The sequence below is a fragment of the Peromyscus leucopus genome, chromosome 1 (assembly GCF_004664715.2).
Source record: "Peromyscus leucopus breed LL Stock chromosome 1, UCI_PerLeu_2.1, whole genome shotgun sequence".
NCBI lineage: Eukaryota > Metazoa > Chordata > Mammalia > Rodentia > Cricetidae > Peromyscus > Peromyscus leucopus.
In genome coordinates, this window is record NC_051063.1 from 78,161,011 (window position 1) to 78,187,307 (window position 26,297).

General features: G+C 44.2%; 1 protein-coding gene across 4 annotated transcripts; it reads left to right on the plus strand.

Annotated features, from left to right (window-relative positions):
• The first annotated feature begins 2,490 nt into the window (after nucleotides 1-2,490).
• LOC114686662 (eukaryotic translation initiation factor 3 subunit C) lies at nucleotides 2,491-24,462 on the plus strand. 4 transcript variants are annotated; one of them, XM_037210678.1, is made up of 21 exons: nucleotides 2,491-2,584; nucleotides 2,688-2,828; nucleotides 4,635-4,700; nucleotides 4,783-4,972; nucleotides 5,737-5,862; nucleotides 6,176-6,230; nucleotides 6,316-6,392; nucleotides 6,667-6,794; nucleotides 9,542-9,701; nucleotides 9,830-9,933; nucleotides 10,450-10,591; nucleotides 10,742-10,867; nucleotides 10,976-11,069; nucleotides 11,383-11,573; nucleotides 11,809-12,033; nucleotides 16,613-16,976; nucleotides 23,459-23,618; nucleotides 23,710-23,775; nucleotides 23,861-23,948; nucleotides 24,038-24,200; nucleotides 24,298-24,462. In XM_037210678.1, exons 2-21 carry the CDS (start codon nucleotides 2,728-2,730, stop codon nucleotides 24,378-24,380), a joined length of 2,709 nt encoding a protein of 902 aa, XP_037066573.1. In that variant the 5' UTR covers nucleotides 2,491-2,584; nucleotides 2,688-2,727; the 3' UTR covers nucleotides 24,381-24,462. The 4 variants fall into 4 exon arrangements, with proteins under 4 accessions (XP_037066573.1, XP_037066582.1, XP_028717132.1 ...); XM_037210687.1 differs by having other exon boundaries at nucleotides 6,316-6,377; XM_028861299.2 differs by having other exon boundaries at nucleotides 2,499-2,555.
• Nucleotides 24,463-26,297: the final 1,835 nt, after the last annotated feature.

Genomic DNA, 26,297 nt, shown 5'->3' on the forward strand with positions numbered 1-26,297 from the left:
CATTTGGCTGATTAAGCTTTTAGGTTTTGAGCAGCACAGTTCAGCTGAGAGTCATTCGGATATGAGGACTCAGAAGCTTCCAGTCTGAGGAAACAAGATCAGCTGAGAAGTTGGCCAGGTGAGGTTAGCTGTGGCTTGTCCTGTCTCTCTGATCTTCCAGTATTTACCCCAATACTTGGCTCAGGTTTGATTTTATTAATAAGTACCTTTAAGACTCCTGCTACAAAGGAGTGTTTCCAGGGTATAGTTGCAGGACTCCCAGGGGATAGAGAAAGTCCTGAGGGGCAACAAACCCTCTGCAACAATCCCCACAATGATACATGGTGGGCTTGCTCCTCAGGTTTAACACCTTGCATTCATACCCAGGTTCTCCATAATACGAAAGGCTTCTGTGTAATGGTGCGGCTGGTCCCTAGGATAATTTACCATACAGAAGAGGAGCTACTTTATAAGTTAAAAGTTACATCCCTAAAACGGATTAAGAGAGAACCTGTGACAGCTCTCACACTAAGTGTTCTGTTGGGGGCCAGCGTTAGCTGGTTTAGGAGCTGGGACAGCATCCCTGATCACCCAGAGTCGGCATTATTCCAGTTTGCATGCTGCCATAGATATAGAGAGATTAGAAAACTCCTTCTCCCATCTTCAGGAGTTCCTGACATCCTTAGCTGAGGTTGTAATGCAGAACAGAGAGAAGTTGGATCCGACCTTCCTCCAGCAGGGAGGATTGTGTGCAGCACTGGGTGAGGAATGCTGTTTCTATATAGACCATTCAGGAGTAGTAAGAGACTCAGTGGCCAAAGTGAGAGAGGGGCTGGCAAAACAGAAAAAAGAATAGGAAGCAAGGGCTGGAGAGATGGCTCAGCGGTTAAGAGCAGTGACAGCTTTTCCAAAGGTCCTGAGTTCAAGTCCCAGCAACCACATGGTGGCTCACAACCATCCATAATGAGATTTGGTGCCCTCTTCTGGCCTGCAAGTACACATGCAGGCAGAAAAACTGTATACATAATAAATAAATAAATTAAAAAAAAAAAAAAAAGAACAGGAAGCAAATCAGGGATGGTTTGAATCATGGTTTAACGCTTCTCCCTGGCTGACTACTTTGATCTCTACTTTGTTGGGTCCTATTATTATATTACTATTATTCTTGACTTTTGGCCCCTGCATCCTAAATAGATTAGTGTGATTTATTTGAGAGACAGACAATCAAATAAAAAAGGCTAAACCGAGACCCATGATTGGGCTCTCATAGTTACAAAGAAGAGGAGGGAATGAGAGAGCAAGACAAACTCCATTTTAAAGAAAACTTCATTTCTAGCAATACTAAGATAAAATCTGAACCAAGTTCCAGAGACATAAACACGCAGCTAAGACTCTGGTCAAGGTGCCCCTCCCCCCCGCAAGGTGGGTAGGCTGCTGGCCAAGAAATAGTTATGAAGCTGAAACAAAGGCTTAATCCATCAAAGTCTCCAACAGTACTGGGAGAGTCTCCAAATGAACTTTGTTTTCTGTAGTTCTTCTTGGCTAAATGTTCCTGTTAACTGAAGGATGACCCTGAAATGCAAAGGCTTGTACCCCCTAGCTTTCAGTTTTTCCCTTTGAAAACCCTTCACTCTGAGAGCTCAGGGCCGTCCTCCTTCGCCTGGCTAGCCAGTGAGTTGGACACAGACCAAGCCAGGGCTTGCTTGTTATCAATAAACCCCTTTGTACTTGCATCGTATATTGGCTCTGTGGTGGTCTTGCTTGGGGGTCTCGAGACACGGTTTTTATTGATAAGTCTGACTCTTGGTTTTTATTGATAAGACTAATTAGTTTCACCCTTCAGCCCTGGCTGTCCAGGAACTCTCTCTGTAGCCCAGGCTGGCCTCGAACTCAGAGAGATACGCTTGCCTCTGCCTCCGGAGTGCTGGGATTAAAGGCGTGCGCCACCACCGCCCGGCCCCTTTTGTTTTCTGAAGCAAAACAAAAACAACAATAACAGTAAAAACCTTTCCAAAACCTAGCTGGCCGTCAGCGGCCACCAGCCCTTAGACTCCTACTCTGAATTTTCTTAGTCCACTTTGAACCCAAGATGTTCCTGCTTCAGCCTTCCTAGTCTGGGATTACTGACAGGTCACCATCAGGTAGTGACCAAATTATATCTTTTCAGTCTTGCAGCGTAGTCGCGGCGGTTCTGGGAAGCAGCAAGCAACAAGTTAAAGTTTTAGACTCTAAGACTTAAGAGCCTCCATAGGGAGTGGATGGGAGTGGATGGGGGTGGGGTGGGGAAGATGTGTGTGTGTGGGGGGGAGTTTGAGGGAAGGGAGAACTGTATGTTGTAAAATGAATAAAAATAAATAAATAAAATTTTTAAAACGCCATACAAATATAATAAAAAAAAATTTTTTTAATTAAAAAGAAAAGATACCTCCATAGCAAACTCGTCCCAGGCCCTGGATGGCGCAAAGACCACTGGGAATTGTAGTTCTTTAGTGCTTCCCGGAAGTGACTCACCAACCATTTCCTCTTCCGGCGTCGCGTCTGTCTCGCCTCTTCTCTGGGACACCGGAGCGCCGCTGGTTTGCGTCTCTTGAGCCTCGTGCTCGGGGTAGGACAGGGTAGGGTGGGGCCGAGCAGACGGTGCCCGGGGACGGGGTCGGGAGGTGGTAGCCGCGGTTGTCCGCCCGCCCTGACGCCGCGGTTTTCCTCAGGTTCCGGCCGCGCGCGCCTCAGCCCTTGCGTGCCGTCGCCATGTCGCGGTTTTTCACCAATGGTTCGGACAGTGAGTCCGAGTCGTCGTCGTCCGGGGAGGAGCAGGTCACCAAGCCCGTGTCCGGGAACTACGGCCGACAGTGAGCTGGGGACGCTGGGCTGGGCAGGCGGCGGGGCGCGTGTGGGGAGGGGACCGAGTGGCCTGGGGCGCTGCGGAGGTTTCCGGCTGCTTAGGGTTGGTTGCATCAGCAGCCGGAGGCTTCAGATCCCTTCCCCACCTTCCCCGTCCCGAATCCCTCTCTTCCCCCGTCTGTGCCGCACTGGCCTTCGCCAAACTCTCCCCACCACGGAGTCCTTTATTTGTATTCATGGAAGGAAACGCTCAGTACTTGGTTAGCGTCTAGTCTGATGTGACTCCGAAGTCCCTTACTCCGGCTCTGTGTGCAGATGGTTAAACACTGCTGTGTTCACCTTTTAACTTTCTTTCCCTCATCTCTGCAAGTTAAAATTTTTAAAATTTTGAAACAGTTCTCAAAACTTTGATTATTTTTGCTGTGTGTCTGTAGTGTTTTAAGATATGTATATGTACCACCACAGAGACTTATAGAGAATTGTAGACGAGAATATATATTATACGTCATATACATGGCGTGTAATATACATTATATGTCATGTATGATGCAATATGTAATATATTATATGTGTCATATAATCTATATATCCATGTGAATATGATTCCATGACATTGTCCAAAGTGAAAAAAATCTTGCCTACTGAATGCTTTGGCCCTTCTCATTAAAAATAAATATAGCCGGGCGGTGGTGGCGCACGCCTTTAATCCCAGCACTCGGGAGGCAGAGCCAGGCGGATCTCTGTGAGTTCGAGGCCAGCCTGGGCTACCAAGTGAGTTCCAGGAAAGGCACAAAGCTACACAGAGAAACCCTGTCTCAAAAAAAAAAAAACAAAAAAACAAAATAAATAAAAAAAATAAATAAATAAATATAAACAAGCCGGACAGTGGTTGCGCACGCCTTTAATCCCAGCACTCGGGAGGCAGGGCGGGCCAGGTGGATCTCTGTGAGTTGGAGGCCAGCCTGGTCTACAGAGATCCATGACAGGAACCAAAACTACGCATAGAAATCCTGTCTTGAAAAAAAAAAAGAAATATAAGCAAAGGGGTGCTAAAATTCGCTAAAACTTGTTTTTTAAAGATTTATGTATTTATTATGTATGTAGTGTTCTGTCTGCATGTATGCCTGTACACCAGAAGAAGGCACCAGATCTCATTACAGATGGTTGTGAACCACCATGTGGTTGCTGGGAATTGAACTCAGGATCTCTGGAAGAGCAGTCAGTGCTCTTAACCTCTGAGCCATCTCTGTAGCACTAAAAGTTTCTTTTTCTTTTAATTTATTTTTTCCCAGACAAGGTTTCTCTCTGTAACCCTGGATATCCTGGAACTTACTCTGTAGACCAGGCTGGCCTCGAACTCAGAAATCCACTTGCCTTTGCCTCCCGAGTCCTGTTATTAATGGTGTGTGCCACTACCACCCCGGAATTCACTAAAACTTTTCTTTACTAGTGGCCCCTCCTTTTGGGAAATGTTTCTTTTTAGGATCTGGTTCAGGTACTAGCTCCTTGAAGGCTTTTCCGTTATCTGTTAGAGTTGAAGTGCTTCTTTCTTAGGTATTTCTGTAGCCATATGTGCCATTATGGAATTATCTGTTTCATATAGTAAATAACTCTTTATTTGGGGAGGGGGGGTGCCATCGTATATGCTGTCAGGGTTTGACAAAAGGCTGTATTCAAAGTTGTAGCTGTTTAAGATGAGTGTGAAGAGCAGGATCAGAAAAGAGGATTGTATGGATGTCCTAGTCCTTTACCTGCTTCATCTGAGAAGAGGTAGCTAAGAATGAAAGTTAATGGTCTCTGTTTCTTCCATACAGGCCTTTGTTACTGAGTGAAGATGAGGAGGATACAAAGAGAGTTGTCCGAAGTGCTAAGGACAAGAGGTGAGGCTGAGTGATAAGGGAGTGATATTGTTATTTTCTACATGATAGACAGAACTAATCTGGTATTGAACTCCTTACCCAGGTTTGAGGAGCTGACCAACCTTATACGAACCATCCGTAATGCCATGAAGATTCGAGATGTCACTAAGTGTCTGGAAGAGTTTGAGCTCCTGGGAAAGGCCTATGGGAAAGCCAAGAGTATTGTGGATAAGGAAGGTGTCCCCCGATTCTATATCCGCATACTGGCTGATCTGGAGGACTATCTTAATGAGGTGTGACTCTGAGCATACAGAAGGGGATGTGGGCCTGGCTATGCTCCTTTCCTGTAGCCAGGGTTCTCTGCCTTATTACATACAGTGTTCCCTAGAAAATAGAAAATGAGCCGGGCGGTGGTTGCGCACGCCTTTAATCCCAGCACTCGGGAGGCAGAGCCAGGCGGATCTCTGTGAGTTCGAGGCCAGCCTGGGCTACCAAGTGAGTTCCAGGAAAGGCGCAAAGCTACACAGAGAAACCCTGTCTCGAAAAACCAAAAAAAAAAAAAAAAAGAAAAGAAAATAGAAAATGAGCTAAAGCAAGAAGAGAAAACTTACTTTTTTTTGGACAAGAGCTTGATTATATTATGGGTTTTTGGGTTTTGTTTTGTTTGGGGGGTTTTTTGATTTTGTGTTTTGTATTTTTGAGTCAGGGTTTCTCTGTGTAGCTCTGGCTATCCTAGACCAAGCTGTCCTCGAATTCAGAGATCCACCTTGCTTTTGCCTGAGTGCTGGGATTGAAGGGGTGCACCACCACTCCCCAGCTTGCAGTTTATGTTTTTAAGCACTTTTTACTTGGGGTTTTGTATTTGTAGTAGAGATACATAAAAGTTGTAGGGCACGTGCCTTGGTTCAATCCCCAGCATTGCAAACAAAAAGTTAGTCATCGTTAATGCGTGGTTCAGATGGCATCTAGATAGCGAGACCCAAAAGGTGATTGTAAAGCCTGAGTTGTGGAAATGCCACTTAGTCTTGTTCCCCGTTCTTCCTTTCTTATGTGTTAGCTCTGGGAGGATAAAGAAGGAAAAAAGAAGATGAACAAGAACAATGCCAAGGCTCTGAGTACCTTGCGCCAGAAGATCCGAAAATACAACCGAGATTTTGAGTCCCACATCACAAACTACAAGCAGGTGAGTCGGCTAGAGGCTAACTTTTTAAACTATGAAAATGACCCCGTGACAAAACTGCAAGAATACTAGCACATGGTAGCATGATAGAGAAAGACCCTAACAGCGTCTGGGTTTGAGAAGGAGTTCTGTTTAGCAGGCTTTTTTGTTGTAGTGGAGGTCTCAGGATGTAGCTCTGACTCTCCTGGAACTCAGAAATCTGTCTGCCTCTGCCGCACCCCCCCCCCCCCCCGGAGTGCTGATATTAAAGGAGGAGGGCACTGCCATGCCTGGCTGATTGTAGGCATCCTTAATTCTCTGGTCTCCCTCAATGCAGAACCCTGAGCAGTCTGCAGATGAAGATGCAGAGAAGAACGAGGAAGACTCAGAAGGTGAGAGAAGAGACCTTTACTGCAGATGGTTAGAAAGGCATGCGTTCCCTTCATCGTCTAGTTTATTCCTCCCACTTCCTTCCAGGCTCTTCAGATGAAGATGAGGATGATGTTGGAGTCAGTGCTGCAGCTTTCTTGAAGAAGAAGGTTCGGAGAGTCAAAGAAAGTTCGGGGATTGATGTGACAAGGGGCTTCCTGTTGTATGGGACACTGGGTGGATTGGGGTCTAACTGCCAGGCCCAGCACTGTGCGGGGGGCTGTGTGGTACTCACTTCCCTTGGGGTAATTTGTAATCTCAAATTGTAGTTGTCTGTTGGACATACCTTGATTCCATGAATAACTGCTCTTGTTCTGCTAATGGAGATACCTGGACTATGTCAGCAGGAGGAGCAGAGAAAGTCTCTTGCCTTCCTCCTTATCTTCTCTTTCCTTAAAGGATGATGATGAAGACTCTGAAGATTCTGAAGATGATGAAGAATGGGACACCAGTTCTACATCTTCTGATTCAGACTCAGAAGAAGAGGAAGGAAAGCAAACTGTTCTGGCCTCAAAGTTCCTTAAAAAGTAAGGAAGTAATGGGTTTGGGGGTACAGTGAGAGTCAGAAAGCCGTTAATCGTTTTGAAGGCTGTTCTTTGTTTTCATGGATTCTAATACAGATCTCACTTCGGCACCTGTTGGTTGTGTGGTAGTGGGCAAGCTGCACGTTTTCAGTCCTCAGTGTTGCCTCCCAGGAGAGCTGTTAGAGGTGGCACAGGGAGGTGGCTCGGTCCAGGACTGCCACGTGGTGGGCACTCCGTGGTAGTTGCTATTGTGTTGGCCCTTCCTGATAATCAGCTTCTTGATGCATAGTATGTAAAGTGTAAAGATAATTACTTTAATTAACTTTCAGATTTACTTAATCATCAAGCACATTTTTAAACCTGTTGACATCTAGTAATGTTTTTACTGATTCATATTCTTTACATTTTTGGTCTTCAGTGATTATGTATTGTATTGAGTGCTGTGCTGCAGTGTGCACAGCACATGTACATTACTCATAGACTCTTGACAGAGCTAAAATTTAGGAATTCAGAAGGCTGAGACAGAGAATTAAAACTTTGAGGGCAGCTTGGGTATGTAGCAGGAACCTGTCTCAAATTTTTTTTTTTAATCTTACTATTTTGTCTGCATATTTATCTATGCACCATGTTTGTGCCCAGCCCCTAGAGACCAGAAGGTAGTGTTGGATCCCCTGAGACTGGAATTATGTTACGGACTCTTGGGAACCACCATGTGGATGCTGGGAATCGGGCCTAAGTCCTCTGGAAAAGCAGCCAGTATTCTTAATTGCTGAGCTATCTCCCAGGCCCTCACATTTGTGTGTGTGTGTGTGTGTGTGTGTGTGTGTGCGCGCGTGTGCATGTGTATATGTGTGTGTGTGTGTGTGTGTGTGCGCGCGCGCGCGTGTGTGTGTGTGTGCGCGCGCGCGCGCGCGCGCGTGTGCATGTGTATATGTGTGTGTGTGTGTGTGTGTGTGCGCGCGCGCGCGTGCATGTGTATATGTGGAAGTCCAAGGTGTGCTTTGGGTGGTATTCCTAAGGAACTACTCACCTTTGTAAGTTAATTTTGTTTGAGACAGGATCTCACTGTATGGACCAGGCTGACCTGGAACAGTATCTGCCCCCTAAGTGCTGTGATGGAAGACTAATGGTGTGTCACCATGCCCAACCTTGCCTTATTTTTTTGAGGCAGGGTCTTCCATTGTTTTGTAGTTTGCTGGGTGGGTTAGGCTATTTGGGCTGTGAGATCCAGGGATCCATCTATCTCTGGGATGGATGCTGAGATTACAAGCAGGTGCTACCTTTTTTTTTTTTTTGGTTTTTCGAGACAGGGTTTCTCTGTGTAGCTTTGCGCCTTTCCTGGGACTCACTTGGTAGCCCAGGCTGGCCTCGAACTCACAGAGATCCGCCTGCCTCTGCCTCCCGAGTGCTGGGATTAAAGGCGTGCGCCACCACCGCCCAGCAAGCAGGTGCTACCTTACCTGGCTTGCTTTTGTGTGTGTGTTGGGGGTGGGTTATAATACAATTACATCGTTTCCCATTTCTCTCTTTCCTTTCCTTCCAAACCCGCACATCTATACACCCTTGCTGTCTTTCACATTTTTTCCATTAGTTGTTGTTACATACATAGGTATAGGAGTGTGTGTGTGTGTGTGTGTGTGTGTGTGTGTGTGTGTGTTGGGGATCAAACTCAGATCTCATACTTGTGCAAGCATGTCACTGAGCTACTTTCTATTTTTCCAACCTTCAAAATTAGAGAAAAATGAAGTATAGGACATAGAGGATTTTTTCTTTATTAATGGATTTAGAGTATCTCATAGACATGTTATGTCTTTTTTTCCCCCCTAAGACAGTTTCTCTGTGTAGCCCTGACTGTCCTGGACTCTCTTTCTCTCTCTGTAGACAAGGCTGGCCTCAAACTCACAGAGATTCACCTGCCTCTGCCTCCTGGGTGCTGAAATTAAAGGTATTTGCCACCACCACCTGGCATCTCTTAAATTTTTAATAGCTTTAATCAGGTATAATTGTATGTTTATAAATGTTTGGGGCGTTTGTTGTTTGGATCTCTGTGAGTTCAAAGTTACCAGATTTACATAGAGTTCCAGGCTATCCAAAAAGATAAAAAAGGCCTGAAAAATTGACTCAGTGGTTAAGAGTCCTTGTTGCTATTGCAGAGGACCTGGGTTTGATTCCCGCACCCACATGATAACACACAGCCATCTGTAATGTCAGTCCTGGGGCCCTAATGACCTCATCCTAACCTCAGCAGGCATGCACATGATACATATATATATGTACAGGCAAGACACTTAGACACATAAGATAATAAGATAATTTAAAAATAAAAGATGTGGCTGTATTGAAATGTGGTCTGTCATAAGAGAGGTCAAACAATGACAGGTGTTTGAATTCATTATACTTTTGAGGTTTGGATCACAGTATCTTTAGTACTGGGAGTAATACTTGGGTACAGGGAAAATGAAGTTGATTGGAAGCATTAGCTCCTCTAATCTCAGAGCTGTGGACATAATGTATAGTTATGTAGACCCAGAGACATCAACTTACTGAGCATACTTGGCGTATGTGCAAATTTGGAGAAGTAGGTTCTGGGCCTAGGATGTAGTTGAGTTGATAGAGTGCTTACCTAGCATTAATGAGGTACTGTGTTCAATCCCTAAGCAATGCATTAATTAATATTGGTGGTGTGCACCTGTAAGGTAACCCCAGAGGTGGGACGAGGACTCCTCTCTCATCTCCTTGTCTCCTGTCAGAGCACCCACCACAGAGGAGGACAAAAAAGCAGCTGAGAAGAAACGGGAAGACAAAGCCAAGAAGAAGCACGATAGGAAGTCTAAGCGCCTGGATGAGGAAGAGGAGGACAATGAAGGCGGGGAGTGGGAAAGGGTCCGCGGTGGAGTCCCACTGGTTAAGGTGAGGAGTTCGGAGTAAGGAGATGGATTTGGGAGAGTACAGGTGCCCACCTGGTCGGAGTGGTAGGGAACCTAAAACAAGAACAGGTTTCTGTTGACGTGCGTGTGACAGGATATGTTCTTGCCCAGGAGAAGCCAAAAATGTTCGCCAAGGGAACTGAGATTACTCATGCTGTTGTCATCAAGAAGCTGAATGAGATTCTACAGGCCAGAGGCAAGAAGGGAACAGACCGGTGAGATTCGTAGGCTTGGGCCATTGCTAAGTTTTCATAGTTTGAAAGCTTATTGAACTTCTGTTACTACAGTTAAGTAAATGGAAATGATATTTGTCTTTAGTTGTTACGTAACCTAATAGAATGGGAAGAATGAAGACCTTTTGGAAATAGCACTTCCGGATGGCTAACATTACCATTGTTTCTATTGGGGATTTAAAAGAGAAGCAAGGATTGGGGCTATAATATAGTTCAGTTGGTAGAGTGCTTGCCCAGCATACATGGAGCCCTGGGTTTGAGTCCTGAGCTCACATAAAACCAGCACTTGGGTGGCAAAGAACCAGAAGCTCAAGGTCTTCCTGCCTGGGCTCTATGGGACCTTGTCTCAGAAGAACCCATCAATAAACAAGAAGCACATACACGGGTAGTCAAGAAACGTGGAACTGGCTGTTGTGCCGGTCTGAAGAGGGCTTCCTGCATAACAGGGTGAGACTGGCCATTTATCTTGAATCCTTACCCAGTTCTGTGTCCCTCCAGTGCCACCCAGATTGAATTGCTACAGCTGCTGGTTCAGATTGCTTCTGAAAACAACCTGGGGGAGGGTGTCATTGTCAAGATCAAGTTCAATATCATTGCCTCTCTCTACGACTACAACCCTAACCTGGCCACGTACATGAAGGTGAGAACAGAAAAGTACCGGGGTTACGTTGGGGGGTTCAGGAGAAAATAGTGTTTTAAGGCTTGGGTGTCAAAGGCCCTGTGATTCTTGGTGTTCTTCAGAAACATCATTTAATCCATCCTTTAACTTCGTCATTTCATCTCCTGACAGCCAGAGATGTGGCAGATGTGCCTGGACTGCATCAATGAACTGATGGATATCTTGGTAGCACATTCCAACATCTTCGTTGGAGAGAACATTTTGGAAGAGAGTGAGAACTTAAACAATTTTGATCAGGTAAAGGGAGGGATTGGCAGCACAATCGGGAAGGCATGGTAGAGACAGGAGTTGAGATTAGGCTAGAACCTTGGATTAATTGTGTTCCTTCTTTGCATATTTCTTCAGCCACTGCGTGTACGGGGCTGCATCCTAACTCTGGTGGAGCGAATGGATGAAGAATTTACCAAAATAATGCAAAATACTGATCCTCACTCCCAAGGTAAGCCTGTTCAAATAGGGACTTTGGTGAGAGGTAGAGTACAGGAGGTGATACTGACTTAGGGGTGTTACAAGCATTAAAGTCAGAGTGAAAGGACAGCCCTTGGAGGCAGGTGCTAAATGTATAGGCCTTGCTGACCAAGTTGGTAATTGAGGTGCTTTTCCTTCCTAAGCCGTGAGATGGTAAGCTCTTGGGAGAGGATGATGTTTTCAGGGTATAGCTGTAGAGGGCAAGCCAGAGTGGTTGGATTCATGATCTGGTTGGGAAAGCTGGTATTCACATCTGAGATGAGGATGGATGTCCTCCCTCCCAGAGTATGTGGAGCATCTGAAGGATGAAGCACAAGTGTGTGCCATCATTGAACGTGTGCAGCGCTACCTGGAGGAGAAAGGTACCACTGAGGAAATCTGCCAGATCTACTTGAGGCGCATCCTGCACACGTATTACAAGTTCGACTACAAGGCCCATCAGCGTCAGCTTACTCCTCCTGAAGGGTCCTCAAAGGTGAGATTACTTGGCAATCGTGAGGAGTGGGAGAAGTGTGAATTTGTCCTCCTTATCTGTTAGGCCTTGATGGTAAGTCTTCTATCTCCAAAGGACTTCTGAAATAGAACAGGAGGGGAATCGGAGGGATTGCACTGAGGTTGGAAAGAATCCCGTGTTTTGTTGCTGGGGCCTAAGCCATTTAAAGCCATGGTCTTTGCTGGATAGCCATCACTAAGATCTTCCGTTCCTCTAGTCTGAGCAAGACCAGGCAGAAAATGAGGGTGAGGACTCAGCTGTGTTGATGGAAAGACTCTGCAAATACATCTATGCCAAGGACCGTACAGACCGGATCCGTACCTGTGCAATCCTCTGCCATATCTACCATCATGCTCTCCACTCCCGCTGGTATCAGGCCCGTGACCTCATGCTCATGAGCCACCTACAAGACAACATTCAGCATGCAGATCCACCAGTACAGGTAGGTGAAAGAGATAACCAGCCTTCGTGGTGAAGGAGAAGCCAGGCCTCAGGCCCCTGTTCTTTCTTAGATAAGTAAATGGACTCAACAAGAATTGCACCTGTTTGGCTAATGCAGACCCAGACAGGTGCTTGGTCTTTTCCACATCCTAGCATTCTTTGATCTTTCCCATATGGACATAAAATTTGTGCTATCCCACAACGTTAAAATCCACTTAGCGTATTCAGCCAACATTTATTTATTTACCTACTGTCTGGTTCAAAGCATTAGGAGGTGATCTTACTTTTCTAGAAAGAGGAAAAGGGTTTTTGAAGCAGTTAAACTAGAGGGAAAAGGGACCTAGATAACTGTGATACAGTGAAATTAGGAGGGTTCGTGACAATGGGGCAGCCAGTTTTCTGTATAGCAACATTTTGAGGACCTTTTTATATGGAGAAGGTACTAAAAGCCACATTTGAGGTGTAGCTCCCTTTTGTGTGTATTGTGGGAAATACATTTACATTTTGTAAACCTGTCTAGTCATGGTGGTTTTAAATTTTTAAGTATTGGGGGCGGGTGCTGTGTGCCATGGCGCATGTGTAGAGGTCAGTGGGTCCTCACCTTTCACCTCGTTTGAAACAAGAGTGTTTTGTTGCTGACGCATGGCTTCCCGGGAGTTTCCTGTGTCCCGTAGGAGCAGTGCGGTTTGTTATAAATGCACTCCTCTCCATCCCGCCGTTAGTGTGGCTCCTGGGATTCAAACTCTGATCCTCGAGTCTGTGCAGCAAGGGAACTGTTTCCCGCTGAGCCATCTCTCCTGCCCGGGAGTGGTGGTTTAGACAATATCTTTTCTTCATCCTTTTTCTATTTCATCAATGAAAGGCCAACTCTTGCTTAGTCTTTTACACTTGAGTATTTGTTTTTATTATGGAGTTATAGGAATTCTTCATATATTTTGGATGGCCACTCCTTTTGGGTTTTTGAGCAGAGTTTCTCTGTGTAACAGCCCTGGCTGTCCTGGAACTCACTCTTGTAGACCAGGCTGGCCTTTGAGTGCTGGGATTAAAGGCCACCGCCATGCCTGGCTGGATGACCACCCCTTTATCAGATTTCAGATACTTCATTCCAGGCTCTTTTGTCTTAGTTGTGCCTTTTTGTTACAGTATTTTTTTAAATATATTTCTGTTTTGTTTTGAAACAGGGTTTCACTATATAACAGCCTTGGCTGTCCTGGATCTAGGTCTGTAGACCAGGCTGGCCTCGAACTCACAGAGATATACCTCCCTCTACCTGCTCCCTAGTGCTAGGTTAAAAAGGCATGTGCTACCGCCACAAAATGGCTTATTTTAATATATTTTCTAAGTTGTGTCTAAATAAATCTTTGCTTAAAATTTATGAAGATGGGGACTGGAGAGATTTTTCCAGAGGACCCAAGTTCAGTTCCCAGCATTCACACCATGAAGCTCATAACTGTCACTGACTCTAGCTTCAGAGAATACACTTCGGGCTTCCAAGGCACCTGTCCTCATAAGCACATACCCAAATGCAGGTACACACCTACACATAACTTAAAATAGGATCTGGGGAGATGGCCCATCAGTTAAGAGCACTTGTTCTTGCAGAGAACCCAAGTTTCAGCTCCTAGCATGGTGGCTCCCAACCATCATCTGACATCTCTTCTGACTTCTCGCTCCAGGTGCACATGTAATACACAGACATACATGCAGGCAAAACACACACAAAAAATAAAAAATTTTGAACTTTTTTTGTCTTTTGAGACAGTCTCACTGTGTAACCCTGGCTATCCTGAAACTCACTATATAGACCAAGACCCACCTGCCTCCTGAGGGCTGGGATTAAGGGCATGTTGCCATCATGCCCAGCTTAAGTTTTTTGTTTTTTTTTCCCCCCACCTTGAGACAGTTTCTCTGTGTAGTCTTTCTTGTCCTGGAACTTGCTTTGTAGACCAGGCTGGCCTTTCTCACAGAGATCCGCCTGCCTCTGCCTCCCAAGTGCTGGCATTAAAGGCCTGCATCACCACTGCCCAGTTATGGCTTAAGTTTTTTAAAGAATAAATAAAAATAGTCGGCAGTGGTCGCACACACCTTTAAGGCATAGGCAAGTGAATCTTTGTGAGTTCAAGGCCAGCCTGGTCAACAGAGTAAGTTCCAGGACATCCAAAGCTACACAGGAAAGCCCTGTCTTTAAAAAAAAAAAAACTGAGAAATATAAAAATAAAATTCATAAAAGTATTTTTGTCTTTTTTTCCTATCTCTTGATAAACTTTTTTTTTTGGGGGGGGGGTTTTGGTTTTTTTCGAGACAGGGTTTCTCTGTGTAGCTTTGCGCCTCTCCTGGAACTCACTTGGTAGCCCAGGCTGGCCTCGAACTCACAGAGATCCGCCTGCCTCTGCCTCCCAAGTGCTGGGATTAAAGGCGTGCGCCACCACCGCCCAGCTAAACTTTTGTGGTTTTAATTTTTGCATTTAGACAGTTTATCTTGACTTAATCTCATGTAGTATGAGATTAGGGTCAGTTCTCTTTTCCCCTCACATTGATACTAAGTTGTACCAGCATCATTTATAACAAATATTCTGTTGCCCTCTTATTTTGCTTAGGTGGTTTTGTGTAAAACTGCAAAAACAACCACATGGCTTCACATGAGTGGCAAATACCTATCCCTCCTGAGCCATCTCTTTGGCCCTGCTGGTTTTCTTTATTTGTCTTTCCTACTCCCAAATGCTAATATTGTTGTTTTTTTTTTTTAAAGGAATATCTATAGTCTTGGCCTCAAACTTGCCATGTAGCCAAGAATGACCTTGAACATCTGATTTTTTTCCTTCCTCTACCACCTGAGCCCTGGGATTGTAGTCCTGTACCTCCATGCTACTATGTGGTGCTGGGAATCAGACCCAGGGCCTTGTGTATATTAGGCAAGGACTGCTTCTAAAAATAATTTTTAAAAATTTTAATTATGTGTGTGTGGCCGTGTGCATATAAGTTTGTGTGCCCTCAGAAGCTTGAGGCATTGGATCCCCCTGAAGCTGAAGCAAAAGGTGATTGGGGGCCATCTGATATGGGTACTGGGGACCAAACTCAGGTGCTCTGCAAGAGTAATGATGTGTAATGTGCTTTTGCCACTGCGCCATCTCTTCAGCTCTGGGTAGAATTTTTTTTAAAGGTTCTTTAAATTTATGTTCATGATCTCTTAATATTTTTATTATTGTAGTTAATAAAACTTACTCTTGGGCTGTGTGTTTCAGAGGTAATAGAAAACTTACCAGTATGTAGAATATCCTAAGTTTAATTCCCAACTCTGGGGGATGCAGGACCAGTTCTATAATATCTGCACCAGGAACTTGGGAGGCTGAAGCAGGAGGATTATAAGTGCAAAGCACATCAAGACCCTCAATTAAGAAACCTTAATCCCTGCCTCTCTGGGCTCCCCCTCCCCCCCAGTTTTTTTCTGTTTACAGTCTTCCTTGTCTTGATTAGTGGCGAACCCATGCATCCTTCCATCTTGTTGACCAGAAACCTCAGTGACCTGTTTGATGGTGCTGGTTCTCCTCTTGTTTGGAGACAGGGTCTCTCATTCAAATCCACTGGCCTCTGCCTTCTGAGTGCTGGCATTGCCAGTGTGTGTCACCTTGCTTGCCCCATGCCTGGTTTTCTTTCATGTTACGTCTGATTCTCGAGCTGTTTTTCTTTGTAGTCTGTCTGGTCATTTCTTTCTTTCTTTCTTTTTTTTTTTTTTCTTTCCTTTTGGATTGATCTGTTTTTATTTATGTGGATATATGCCTGTGTGAGTGTGCCAAATCTCCTAAAACAGGAGTTACAGACAGTTGTGAGCGGTCATGTACGTTCTGGGAACTGAACCCAGGTCCTCTGGAAGAGCACTGAGCCATCTTTCCAGAATAGATCATCCTTTCCCTTTTCCTAAGAAATCATCAGCCCACCACCTTCCTCCTGATCTCGCTTTGGTTTGCCTTCGTGTCCACTTTGTCTTTCTGTGAGTTCCTTTTTATTTTACACACCAATCAAAGATCCCCTCTTCCCTCCCACAAGAAGGCAAGGCCTGCCATGTGGTTTCTTATTATAGCAGCCAAAGTCAGAGTTTATCACCAAGTACCATGGTTTCCCATCTTTAAATCCTGCTTTACACATGCCCACTCTCTGGTTTATGGTAAAGTCTTTGACAAGTCTCAGCTACATCACTTTTATTCTTCAAGTATACTTGGGTCAGTTATTCATCTGGACCACTGCATTTCCTTTTTCTATCGTGGACTTTAATCCCTGTTTATCTATATGGCTTCTTTAGTTCTTAGCTATTCTTCACAATAAAGCCTTTACCAAATTGTCAATCTCTATCACCATACAAACTCACTTTGTAAATCTTCCCCTCAGTTTATTTTTCTCCTTAGCTTAGATTACCTCTCTCATAGTAATGCACACCCCACCTCTAGAATGGAAGATAGGCCTAATTTGTTTTGTTCTCTGGCCCTAGCCTATTTACTGCCAAAACAAAATAGATGCTTTAAGTATATTTGCTGAATTAAATGAACTGTTTGCCTATGACTGTCTCCTTTGCCCTTTGTGCTCAGATCCTGTATAACCGTACCATGGTACAGCTGGGCATCTGTGCCTTCCGCCAAGGTCTGACAAAGGATGCACACAATGCCCTTCTGGATATCCAGTCCAGTGGTCGTGCCAAGGAGCTTCTGGGCCAGGGTCTGCTGCTGCGCAGCCTACAGGAGCGCAACCAGGAACAGGAGAAGGTCGAGCGACGCCGACAGGTGCCCTTTCATCTGCACATCAACCTGGAACTGCTGGAGTGTGTTTATCTGGTGTCTGCCATGCTCCTGGAGATCCCCTACATGGCTGCCCATGAGAGTGATGCCCGAAGACGCATGATCAGCAAGCAGTTCCATCACCAACTGCGGGTAGGAGAGCGGCAGCCCCTGCTAGGTGAGTGTGTGCCTGTGTAGCCCTGTACACTTCTTGGATCTTTGCTTATGGGCATCTTTGCTTGCCCATAAGCATTAAGAAAAGTTGATGGAATAACTTCCTCACAAGATGATTGCATTTGATTTATATTTTATATTGGTGCATCCTCTGCCTGGCACAGTCTCTGAGAAATAATTTGTTATTCTAGACATGTTGAGTTTGAAATCAGCCTAGTCTACAAAGAAAGTTCCAGGCCACCCACGACTACTTAGTAATCCTGTCTCAATAAAACAAAATTTATTAAATTTGCTTTAATAATAAAACATTATATGTGAATACTCTTGTTACCTTTTACCTGATGATAAAACTGCAGTATGGATTTAAATTTAAACGATTTGTCCTAGTTTAGTGCAGTTAATACATACCTTTTTACTGTTTTTCAACTTCATCCCCATTATCTTTCACCCAAGTAAACATAATAGAGTTTTACCATCCAAGAATCTTAACATTGGTTTCTTTGATCAGTTTTTTGTTTTTGTTTGATTTTTTAGTGCATGGTATTACTATGTAGCCATGTCCAACCTGAAACTTATGGTGTAGACCAGACTGGTCTTAAACTCAAAAAAATTTACCCACCTTTCTCCCAAGTGCTGGGATTAAAAGTGTGTACAAGTGATACTAGGATTCTGGAGAGATGACGCAGTGGTTAAAAGTGCTTGCTCTGCGTTCTTGAGGACCAGAGTTTGGATCCCAGCACCTGTGTAACAAGTTGGGCATCCCTGAAAACACTGACTCCAGTTTCAGTTAGGCAGAGACAGGAGCATCACTAAGGCTTGCTGGCTTTCAGCCTAACCAGGAGGGAATCTTAGGCTCAAGGAAAGATCCTGATTGACGAAAATAAGTAGTGAGTGAGAGAAATCCTCTGCCTGATTCTACCTCTCAAGCGCTGAGCACCACCACAACATGCACAAAGAAATTAAAATAAATAAATAAATGAAGTGGTGATAAGGATGGAATCCAGGGCCTTATGTGCTAGACAAGTGCTCTACCGCTGAGATACACTGCCAGCCATACTTTGGTCACTTTTGAAAGGCTTTCATACAGGGGCTGAGTAAGTGAGTCACTGGGGCAGGAAGTGACTGCACCTTCCTATACAGTGGTTCCTGGAAGTACTTGAGTGAACCACGCTTCCTTTCCATGGTCATCCCCTTACATGTTGGTCCTTTGGTCTTGCTTATATGGCCATGTTCAGATGCAGATGCCCCTTAGTTAAATTGTGTTTGGCTTACACGGTGATGTTTTATTTTCTAGGAATACTTCAGTGAAAATCTGAATGTCCATGTGTCTTAATAGAATTTTGGGAGATCTAGTTGTCCTAGGCTTACCTTCTCATGGAGCTAGCTTTGAGAACTGAAGTAAAAGCTATACAGAAGGACTTTCTGGTTCATCACAGTCCTGACTCTGTTATGCATAATAGAGTTAAATGCCGGTTTCTAAACCGGATCTGATTATACACACTTGGAATCTTGGTGCTTGGGAAACTGACAGAAGGACCTCAAGTTTAAGGCTATTCTTGGCTATATGATCAGACTGCCTCAAAAAAAAAAAAAAAAAAAAAAAAAAAAAAGCAAGCCAGTTTCCTATTTAGTCTTGCACTATTTTTGTTTTTTTGATTTGTAGAGATAATTCTTAGAGCTTCCAACCTTGTTTAAATATTTGGAGTCAGAGGACAACTTGTGGAAGTAAGTTCTGACAGGTCTCCATGTGCAGACCAGGTTGGTCTTTAACTCAAAGAGATCACCTGCCTGCCTCTCCAGTGCTGGCTTCAGAGGCATATTGTCACTATGCCTGGCTTTGTCTTTTTGCAAAGTTTACCAAAAGTGGCAGAGTGGGGGCTAATCCAAGAAGGTGGGTGTTTACAGTTTGGGCCTGATCACAACCCATGTTTGTCCCAGTGTCAGCCATATTTATATATGCTACCCATTTCCAGACTTGGGACTTTTGTGCTTTGTTCCCTAAATTCCAGGTACATTCTGGGTTGTTCTTCAAGATCGTGTTTGGGAGCTGAGTCACAAATCAGTACATAAAACCTGTGGTTTCATAGAGATCATTTAGGTTGAGGCTAAATATATCAGTCTTAAATTTCTTTTTAAATTTGTTGTTCTGTTTATTGTTGGGGAGGGGGGTGACATGTGTGCCATAGAGTACATGTAGAGAGCAGAGGACAACTTGGCAAATTGGTTCTTTTCTTCCACCATGTGGGTGCTGGAAATTGAATTCAGGACGTCAGGCTTGGCTTCCAACACTACACACTGAGCCATCCGTTCTTGGGTATAGCATTATCTAAGTAAACAGTAAGTGCAGAGCAAGCCACTGCCAAACGATAGAAGTGACAGGAGCAGCTGGCTGCCTGGACAGTCACCCAAGGTTCCTCTATGACATTGAGGGATCTATCTTTGTCCTATGGGTCTAGAATATCTGACAGACATTTTTGTGAAGCAGGAATTTTGAAGGACTATCCTACCTTGTCTTGGCAAAGTTCAGCAGTCACCTTCTTTTGTGTCCTGATCACCCAATTTGGACAGCATGCTGTCAGTAGTTGAGGCAAGGGCAGTTTCTTGCTGAAGTGACTAGCTTTGACACATTGAAAGCAAACTCCATAAGGAGGTTCTTCAGTGCCTGTCATCCTCTTGAAGTAAATTGTGCTGCCAGGAGCAAATGTGTCTCACTGTCATGAAAAGCCTTATGTTATTAAAACATGTTAAATGGCCGGGCGGTGGTGGCGCACGCTTTTAATCCCAGCACTCGGGAGGCAGAGCCAGGTGGATCTCTGTGAGTTCGAGGCCAGCCTGGGCTACCAAGTGAGTTCCAGGAAAGGCGCAAAGCTACACAGAGAAACCCTGTCTCGAAAAACAAAAAACAGAAAAACAAAACAAAACAAAAAAAAAAAAACATGTTAAATGCCATATTCTGTAGGTCTCTGAAGTGTTTGAAGAAAAAGACCATTTATCTATTTAAAATATATCTCTGACCTTGAAAACATACTATAAGTTTGATTGTTATAGTTTTTAAGGACGAAAACTTTACATTTTTAAATGAGCTGCATAAGTACAATACCTTAAACAAGAGTAGAAATATAGATATAATATAACAAAAATAACCTTAAATTTGTATCAATATACAAAAATCCATACCAATGTAAAGTATTTGAGACTAGTGGTTATTCAAAAGTAGACTTGATAATCCATCCTTTTATCCCATCATTTATATATTTTTTTGTTTAGCTTTCTCCCTGATCATGACTGGTAAGAAATTGTAACTGCTCCCACCCCCAAATGATGACAAACAACTAAAACAACCCACTCCTTCTCTTGATAATGTGGACGTTGTGTTCTCTAGTCTGCTTCCTGTTGTTTGGGGGCAGTGGCATTGTTAGGTACCTGCAAAAATTGAGATAATGGTCAAGTCCTGGGAGAGCTAGCTGTTGTCTAGTCTCGGTGTGATAGGAAAATGTAGGGCTTATCTGAAATCTGACTAGAGTAGTCTGTGAGGCTAAACCATCTCAGCTAGCAGCTTTGAAGTTCTGGATGTAGATTTTTGAGGAAACTGCAACAGAGGAATTCTCAGAGGCTGGATCACCTGGGCTATTTGTCTTGTTTTTATTGGTGTCTGGTCCTTTGTTCTGAAAACACAAACTTTTAAAAGTAACATCTGTATTAACACAAGTGTGGAATGTGTGGTGTGCACAAGTTGGCTAAAGATGATTTTCTATTTTATATTTGAGCAGATTAAAGGCATCTGTCAACTTTGTAAGTTTGTTTGGACTATATAACCAAACTGTAATATAAATCTCCGTTCATGTTATATGAAAGGATGGCATGTAATAATAAGTCATGAGGACTCTGTAGCTAACAAGATTTATCATGTCTCATCCAGTCTCAAAGTTATTCCCATAGTAGAGGAATCAGCATACACATCACCTGTCCTATAGTCTTTCATGGCTTTTTCTCTCATGTCTATAGCCAAGATCCTTAGGTCTCCCCCAGTCAAATCTGATCTTTATTAATTTTGAAGAGAACAATAACTTCTTGTTTCCTGTGAAAACAAAGGCATAACCTCTCCCAGTGCAACGTATATTTTGACTTGCATTCTGAAGTGAAGACCTTCTTAAGATGTCTGGATTGGTTTAATTTAGCAGTTCCCATGATCCAGTGTCTCTCAGCAGCTATTGCTTTTTTGTACATTAGCATTTAAAAAATTCAAAGTCAACAAGCACTATACACTCGACACCCTATGTATTTCCCATCATTATACGGCTTATTCTTTGTATATTACTTTACTCTTTCTTTAAAGACTTCATTATTTTTAAACTTTTTTCTATGACTCCCTATACCCATTTTCTTTCTCTCTCTTTTTTTTTTTAATTTAGCATCTAAATACATTTTTAAACATACTGTACCTTTTTAGAGCTTTTTATGTGTCTGGACCTGGCTTTACTAAGCACCTGCAGCATTCTCTGACCACATGAGACAAATCTTAAACTGCCACGTCAAGCTGCTGCATAGTTCAGTTTAGCACATAGCCCTAGGTGGCTGACTTTAGCCCACAGGCAGCAGCCAGTAGCCAGTAGCTGTGCCTTTGTATGCCGAGCACTGTCCGGTCTGTGAGACTACAGGTCCAGGAAGCCACATCTGGCTCCTTGTCCAAAACTTTTCTTAGCTCTCTCAGGCCCTATGTTTGGACGTTTGATCCTCACTTTGGGCACCATATGTAATGAATGAGTCTTTGTCCCAGCATCCAGCTCCCAAATAATGACATGGAGACTTCGTATTGATTATGAAATCTTGGCTTTAGCTTAGGCTTGTTTTAAACTAGCTCTTAAAACTTAACCCATTTCTTTCTATTCATCTATATTCTGTCACATACTGCCCATCCTGGAGTTTCCCTCTCTCACACCTAGATTCATCACATGTTTCCTCTCTTTGCCCAGAAGTCCCGCCTAGCTATTGGCCATTCAGCTCTTTATTAAAAAGTCACAGCAATATATCTTCACAGTGTACAAATATCCCACAACAGGTAATGTGAAAAGGAGTAAGGTTAAATTGAGTGTCATCGCGTGCTTGTGATCCCAGCATTCAGAAGTCAAAGACAAAAAAATTAATTAAGAACAGCTAGTGTTCCCTGTAGTGGGTTCTAAGCTACCATGTTATGTAGAGTAAGATTCTCTCTCTTTTTTTTTTTAATGAAGTTTGATAAATATCCTATTTGAAATATTTTAAACTTTTTCGTTTTGTTTTGTTTTGAGGCAGGGTTTTTCTTTATAGCCCTGGCTGTCCTGGAACTCTCTGTAGACTAGGTTGGCCTTGATCTCATAAATCCGCCTGCCTCTGCCTCCCGAGAGCTAGGATTAAAGTTGTGTTCCACCACACCCAGCTCAAACATTTTTTTAAAGGTATATGTATGTATGTATGTGTGCATTTATATGCATCATATGCGTGCAGGTGCTGGCCATGATAGGGTATCAGATTTTCTGGAACTAGAGTTATAGAAGCCTGTGGATGCTGACAACCAAATCTAGGTTCTATAATGATTCTTTTCTCTCTCTCTCTCTCTCTCTCTCTCTCTCTCTCTCTCTCTCTCTCTCTCTCTCTCTCTCGACAGGGTTTCTCTGTGTAGCTTTGGAGCCTTTCCTAGAACTCACTCTGTAGCCCAGGCTGATCTCGAACTCACAGAGATCTGCCTGCCTCTGCCTTCCGAGTGCTGGGATTAAAGGCGTGTGCCACCACCGCCTGGCCTTTAATGACTCTTTAACTGGGAAAGAGCCATCTCTCCATCCCCAAAGCCGTGCATTCGTGCATGTGTGTGTGTTTTCCCTGTATGTATTTGCCACATACCACGTACCCACAGAGGCAAAAGGAATGTGGTGCATCTGCTGAAACTTGAGTACAGAAGGTTGTGAAACTTCAACCCAGGTCCTCTGGAAGAGCAGCCAAGTGCCCTTGACTACTGAGCTATCTGTTCAGCCCCTAGACTCTTGTTTTGTTTTTCGAGATAGGGTTTCTCTGTGTAACTCTAGCTGACCCTGAATTCACTCTGTAGACCAGGCTGGCTTCAAACTGAGGTCGGCCTGCCTCTGCTGGGGTTAAAGGTGCTCTAGCACCACCCAGTAATTTTTTTTAAGGTCAAGGAACTTTAAGAGAATCTGATGAAAAGCTGTGGACCTTTTTCCTAGAAAGATACACAAGAGGGTTTACACAACAACCATTTGTCAACAGTTTCAAGGGATTCAGTAGTCCCTGAAACGTCTTTCTTTATGGACTGGTTCATACCAAAGTCAGTGTCTCAGCTACTAAGTGACTTGTCCATACTGAGTGGAGAGCTGGTAAAGTCTTTAGTCTGATTATTTGCCCTTCTGGCCTCTTTTTCTCCTTAAACAGTACTCATGAGAGCAGGAGCCGTGGCTTCAAGTTTCTTTCAGTCCTGCCTTATTCTTGCCCTTTCAGGTCCTCCTGAATCAATGAGGGAGCATGTGGTTGCTGCCTCCAAGGCCATGAAGATGGGTGACTGGAAGACCTGCCACAGTTTCATCATTAATGAAAAGATGAATGGGAAAGTGTGGGACCTTTTCCCTGAGGCTGACAAAGTTCGCACCATGCTAGTTCGGTGAGCAGTAACGAAAGCTGTAGTGGGTGGAAAAGAAAACATTGGCTGGTCTCCTTCCCTTAGGACCTCACCTTTTTCTGTTCTCTCACAGGAAGATCCAGGAAGAGTCACTGAGGACCTACCTCTTTACCTACAGCAGTGTCTATGACTCAATAAGGTAGGACGGGCTCTGGGGGGTATAGAACCCCAGCTTTGTAATCAAGGTTCCTAGCCACCCTCTTTTTCCTGGCTTATTTCCCCAGTATGGAGACACTGTCAGATATGTTCGAACTGGATCTACCCACTGTTCACTCCATCATCAGCAAGATGATCATTAATGAAGAATTGATGGTGAGGGGCAGAGATGGTGGATTGAGCAGGTAGAGTCACAAAGAAGCCAGTATAGTCTGACCTCGACCCTGTCTGTCCCTCTCCCTCAGGCTTCTCTGGACCAGCCGACACAGACAGTGGTGATGCACCGTACCGAGCCCACTGCCCAGCAGAACTTGGCTCTGCAGCTGGCCGAGAAGCTTGGCAGCTTAGTGGAGAACAATGAACGGGTGTTTGACCATAAGCAGGGAACCTATGGTGGCTATTTCCGAGGTGAGTGTTCCGCCTCTCCATTCTCCCAGAATCTCTGCACCTTTGTCTCTCTCCAGGCATTCACTCCCTCTTTTTCCTATGCATCTTTCTCCTACAGACCAAAAGGATGGTTACCGAAAAAACGAAGGTTATATGCGCCGTGGTGGCTACCGCCAGCAGCAGTCTCAGACAGCCTACTGAGTTCTCCACTTGTGTCGATGCGACCAGACTATTTAGCTTTTCCTAAATCCACCTCAATTATTAAAAGTCTGTTGACAATTTATATAGTTGCTTGTTGTCTGCTCTTTGCCACAGAGCTAAGTTAAGTTGGACTCATTTGCCAAACATGTTTCTGAGTTTCCACCCAATGACTGGTGCAAGGTTCAGATGCACAATGAATTTTACATAACCTTCAAATCAGAGGGCTGTTACTCTTTGACATTAGCAGGAAAATGTCATAACATGTTATATGACTGGGTGATGGTGGTGCAAACCTTTAATCTTAGCACTTGGGAGGCAGAGGCAGGAGGATCTCTGAGTTTGGGGCCAGCCTGGATGACAGAGTGAGTTCCAAGACTACAGAGAGAAACCCTGTGGGTGGGGGTAGGTGGGGGTGGGCAGGGGGATTATGAAGGAGGTAGGTATATTGAACAGGATATGATTATGGGGTGTAGTGTATAGGAGGTTTTAATGGACTGGGGTGGGGTGGGTAGTGATTCTCTAGGCGGGGAGAATTTGTCCAGACCACTATGGTCCAGTAATCAGCAGAGATTCACTGTTAACTGGTGTAGGCCAAGTACCATGATCACAAGTGAGCATTGAGAAGCTGAGAGACTGATTATTTTTTCTAATAATTTGTATGATTCCTGCTTGTTGTATTTTATAAATGTTTTAGTCCCCAGTAGACAGAAAGTTTTGGTTTGGTTTGGCTTCGTTTTTTTTCTAAGACAAGGTTTCTCTGTTGCTCTGGCCTCAAACTCAGAGATCCAACTGCCTCTGCCTCCCAAGTCTTGGGATCAAAGGTGTACACCCCTGCTGGCTTGGGGAAGTATTTTCTTTTCGAGACAGGTCTCTGTTAGCACTGGAAAGAGAAAAATAACCACAGTGAGAAGGCAGCACATGGATGATGTGCTAGTTAGGGTTTTTTGTTTTTGTTTTTTGTTTTTTTTTTTTGTTTTTGAGACAGGGTTTCTCTGTGTAGCTTTGCGCCTTTCCTGGAGCTCACTTGGTAGCCCAGGCTGGCTTCGAACTCACAGAGATCTGCCTGGCTCTGCCTCCCGAGTGCTGGGATTAAAGGCATGCGCCACCAACGCCCGGCTAGTTAGGGTTTTTGATGTGATGAAACACCATGAGCAAAAAGCAAGTTATAGAGGAAAGGGTTTATTTGGCACACACTTCCACATCACTATTCATCATTGAAGGAAGTCAGAACAAGAACTAAAACAGGGCAGGAACCTCGAGGCAGGAGCTGATGCAGATGCCACGGAAGGGTGCTGCTTACTGGCTTGCTTCCCATAGTTCTGAAGCTTGGACTTGGGTTAGTTGTTCTGTTTGGTTTTGGAGTCCGGACATTTAAAGATACAAAACATAAGATTGGACGCAATCATAAACCCAGTCTTTGGGGCAGAAGGGACACCTTACTGGTTTGGGTGTATGAATGAAGGTAGTCACTGTATGTCTTGAGTTCATCTTGTCTTCCTGATTGTTACTGTACTGTCTTTCGCCATTGTTGTCTGTTGGGGTTGTGTTTTCAAGCTTTGTTGCAGAGATGGGAATCAAACTAAGCACAGCCGAATTGCCCCTGAGCTGCATACTACAACATTTTAGGGTTTCCGTGAGATGGACTGCTCCTGGCTGCCTCTGTGCTAGGTTCCTCCTGCAGCTTACTCTGTCTCTGTCTCATTGCCTTGCTGGAGCCTGCTGTTTAAGTCCCACAGGTACATCAAGCAGTTCTCCATGCTCTCCTTTTGAGATCCTTTCCCCTCATTCTGCTTCTGAAGGTTCTATCTCCCAGCTAGCTCCTGTCTCGCCGTGGAGTTCTGGCTGACACCACTCCCCTGCACTGTTGGGCTGGGCCACTTGAGTTCCTTAAGGCCCATGTTCCACCACCTGCTGCTC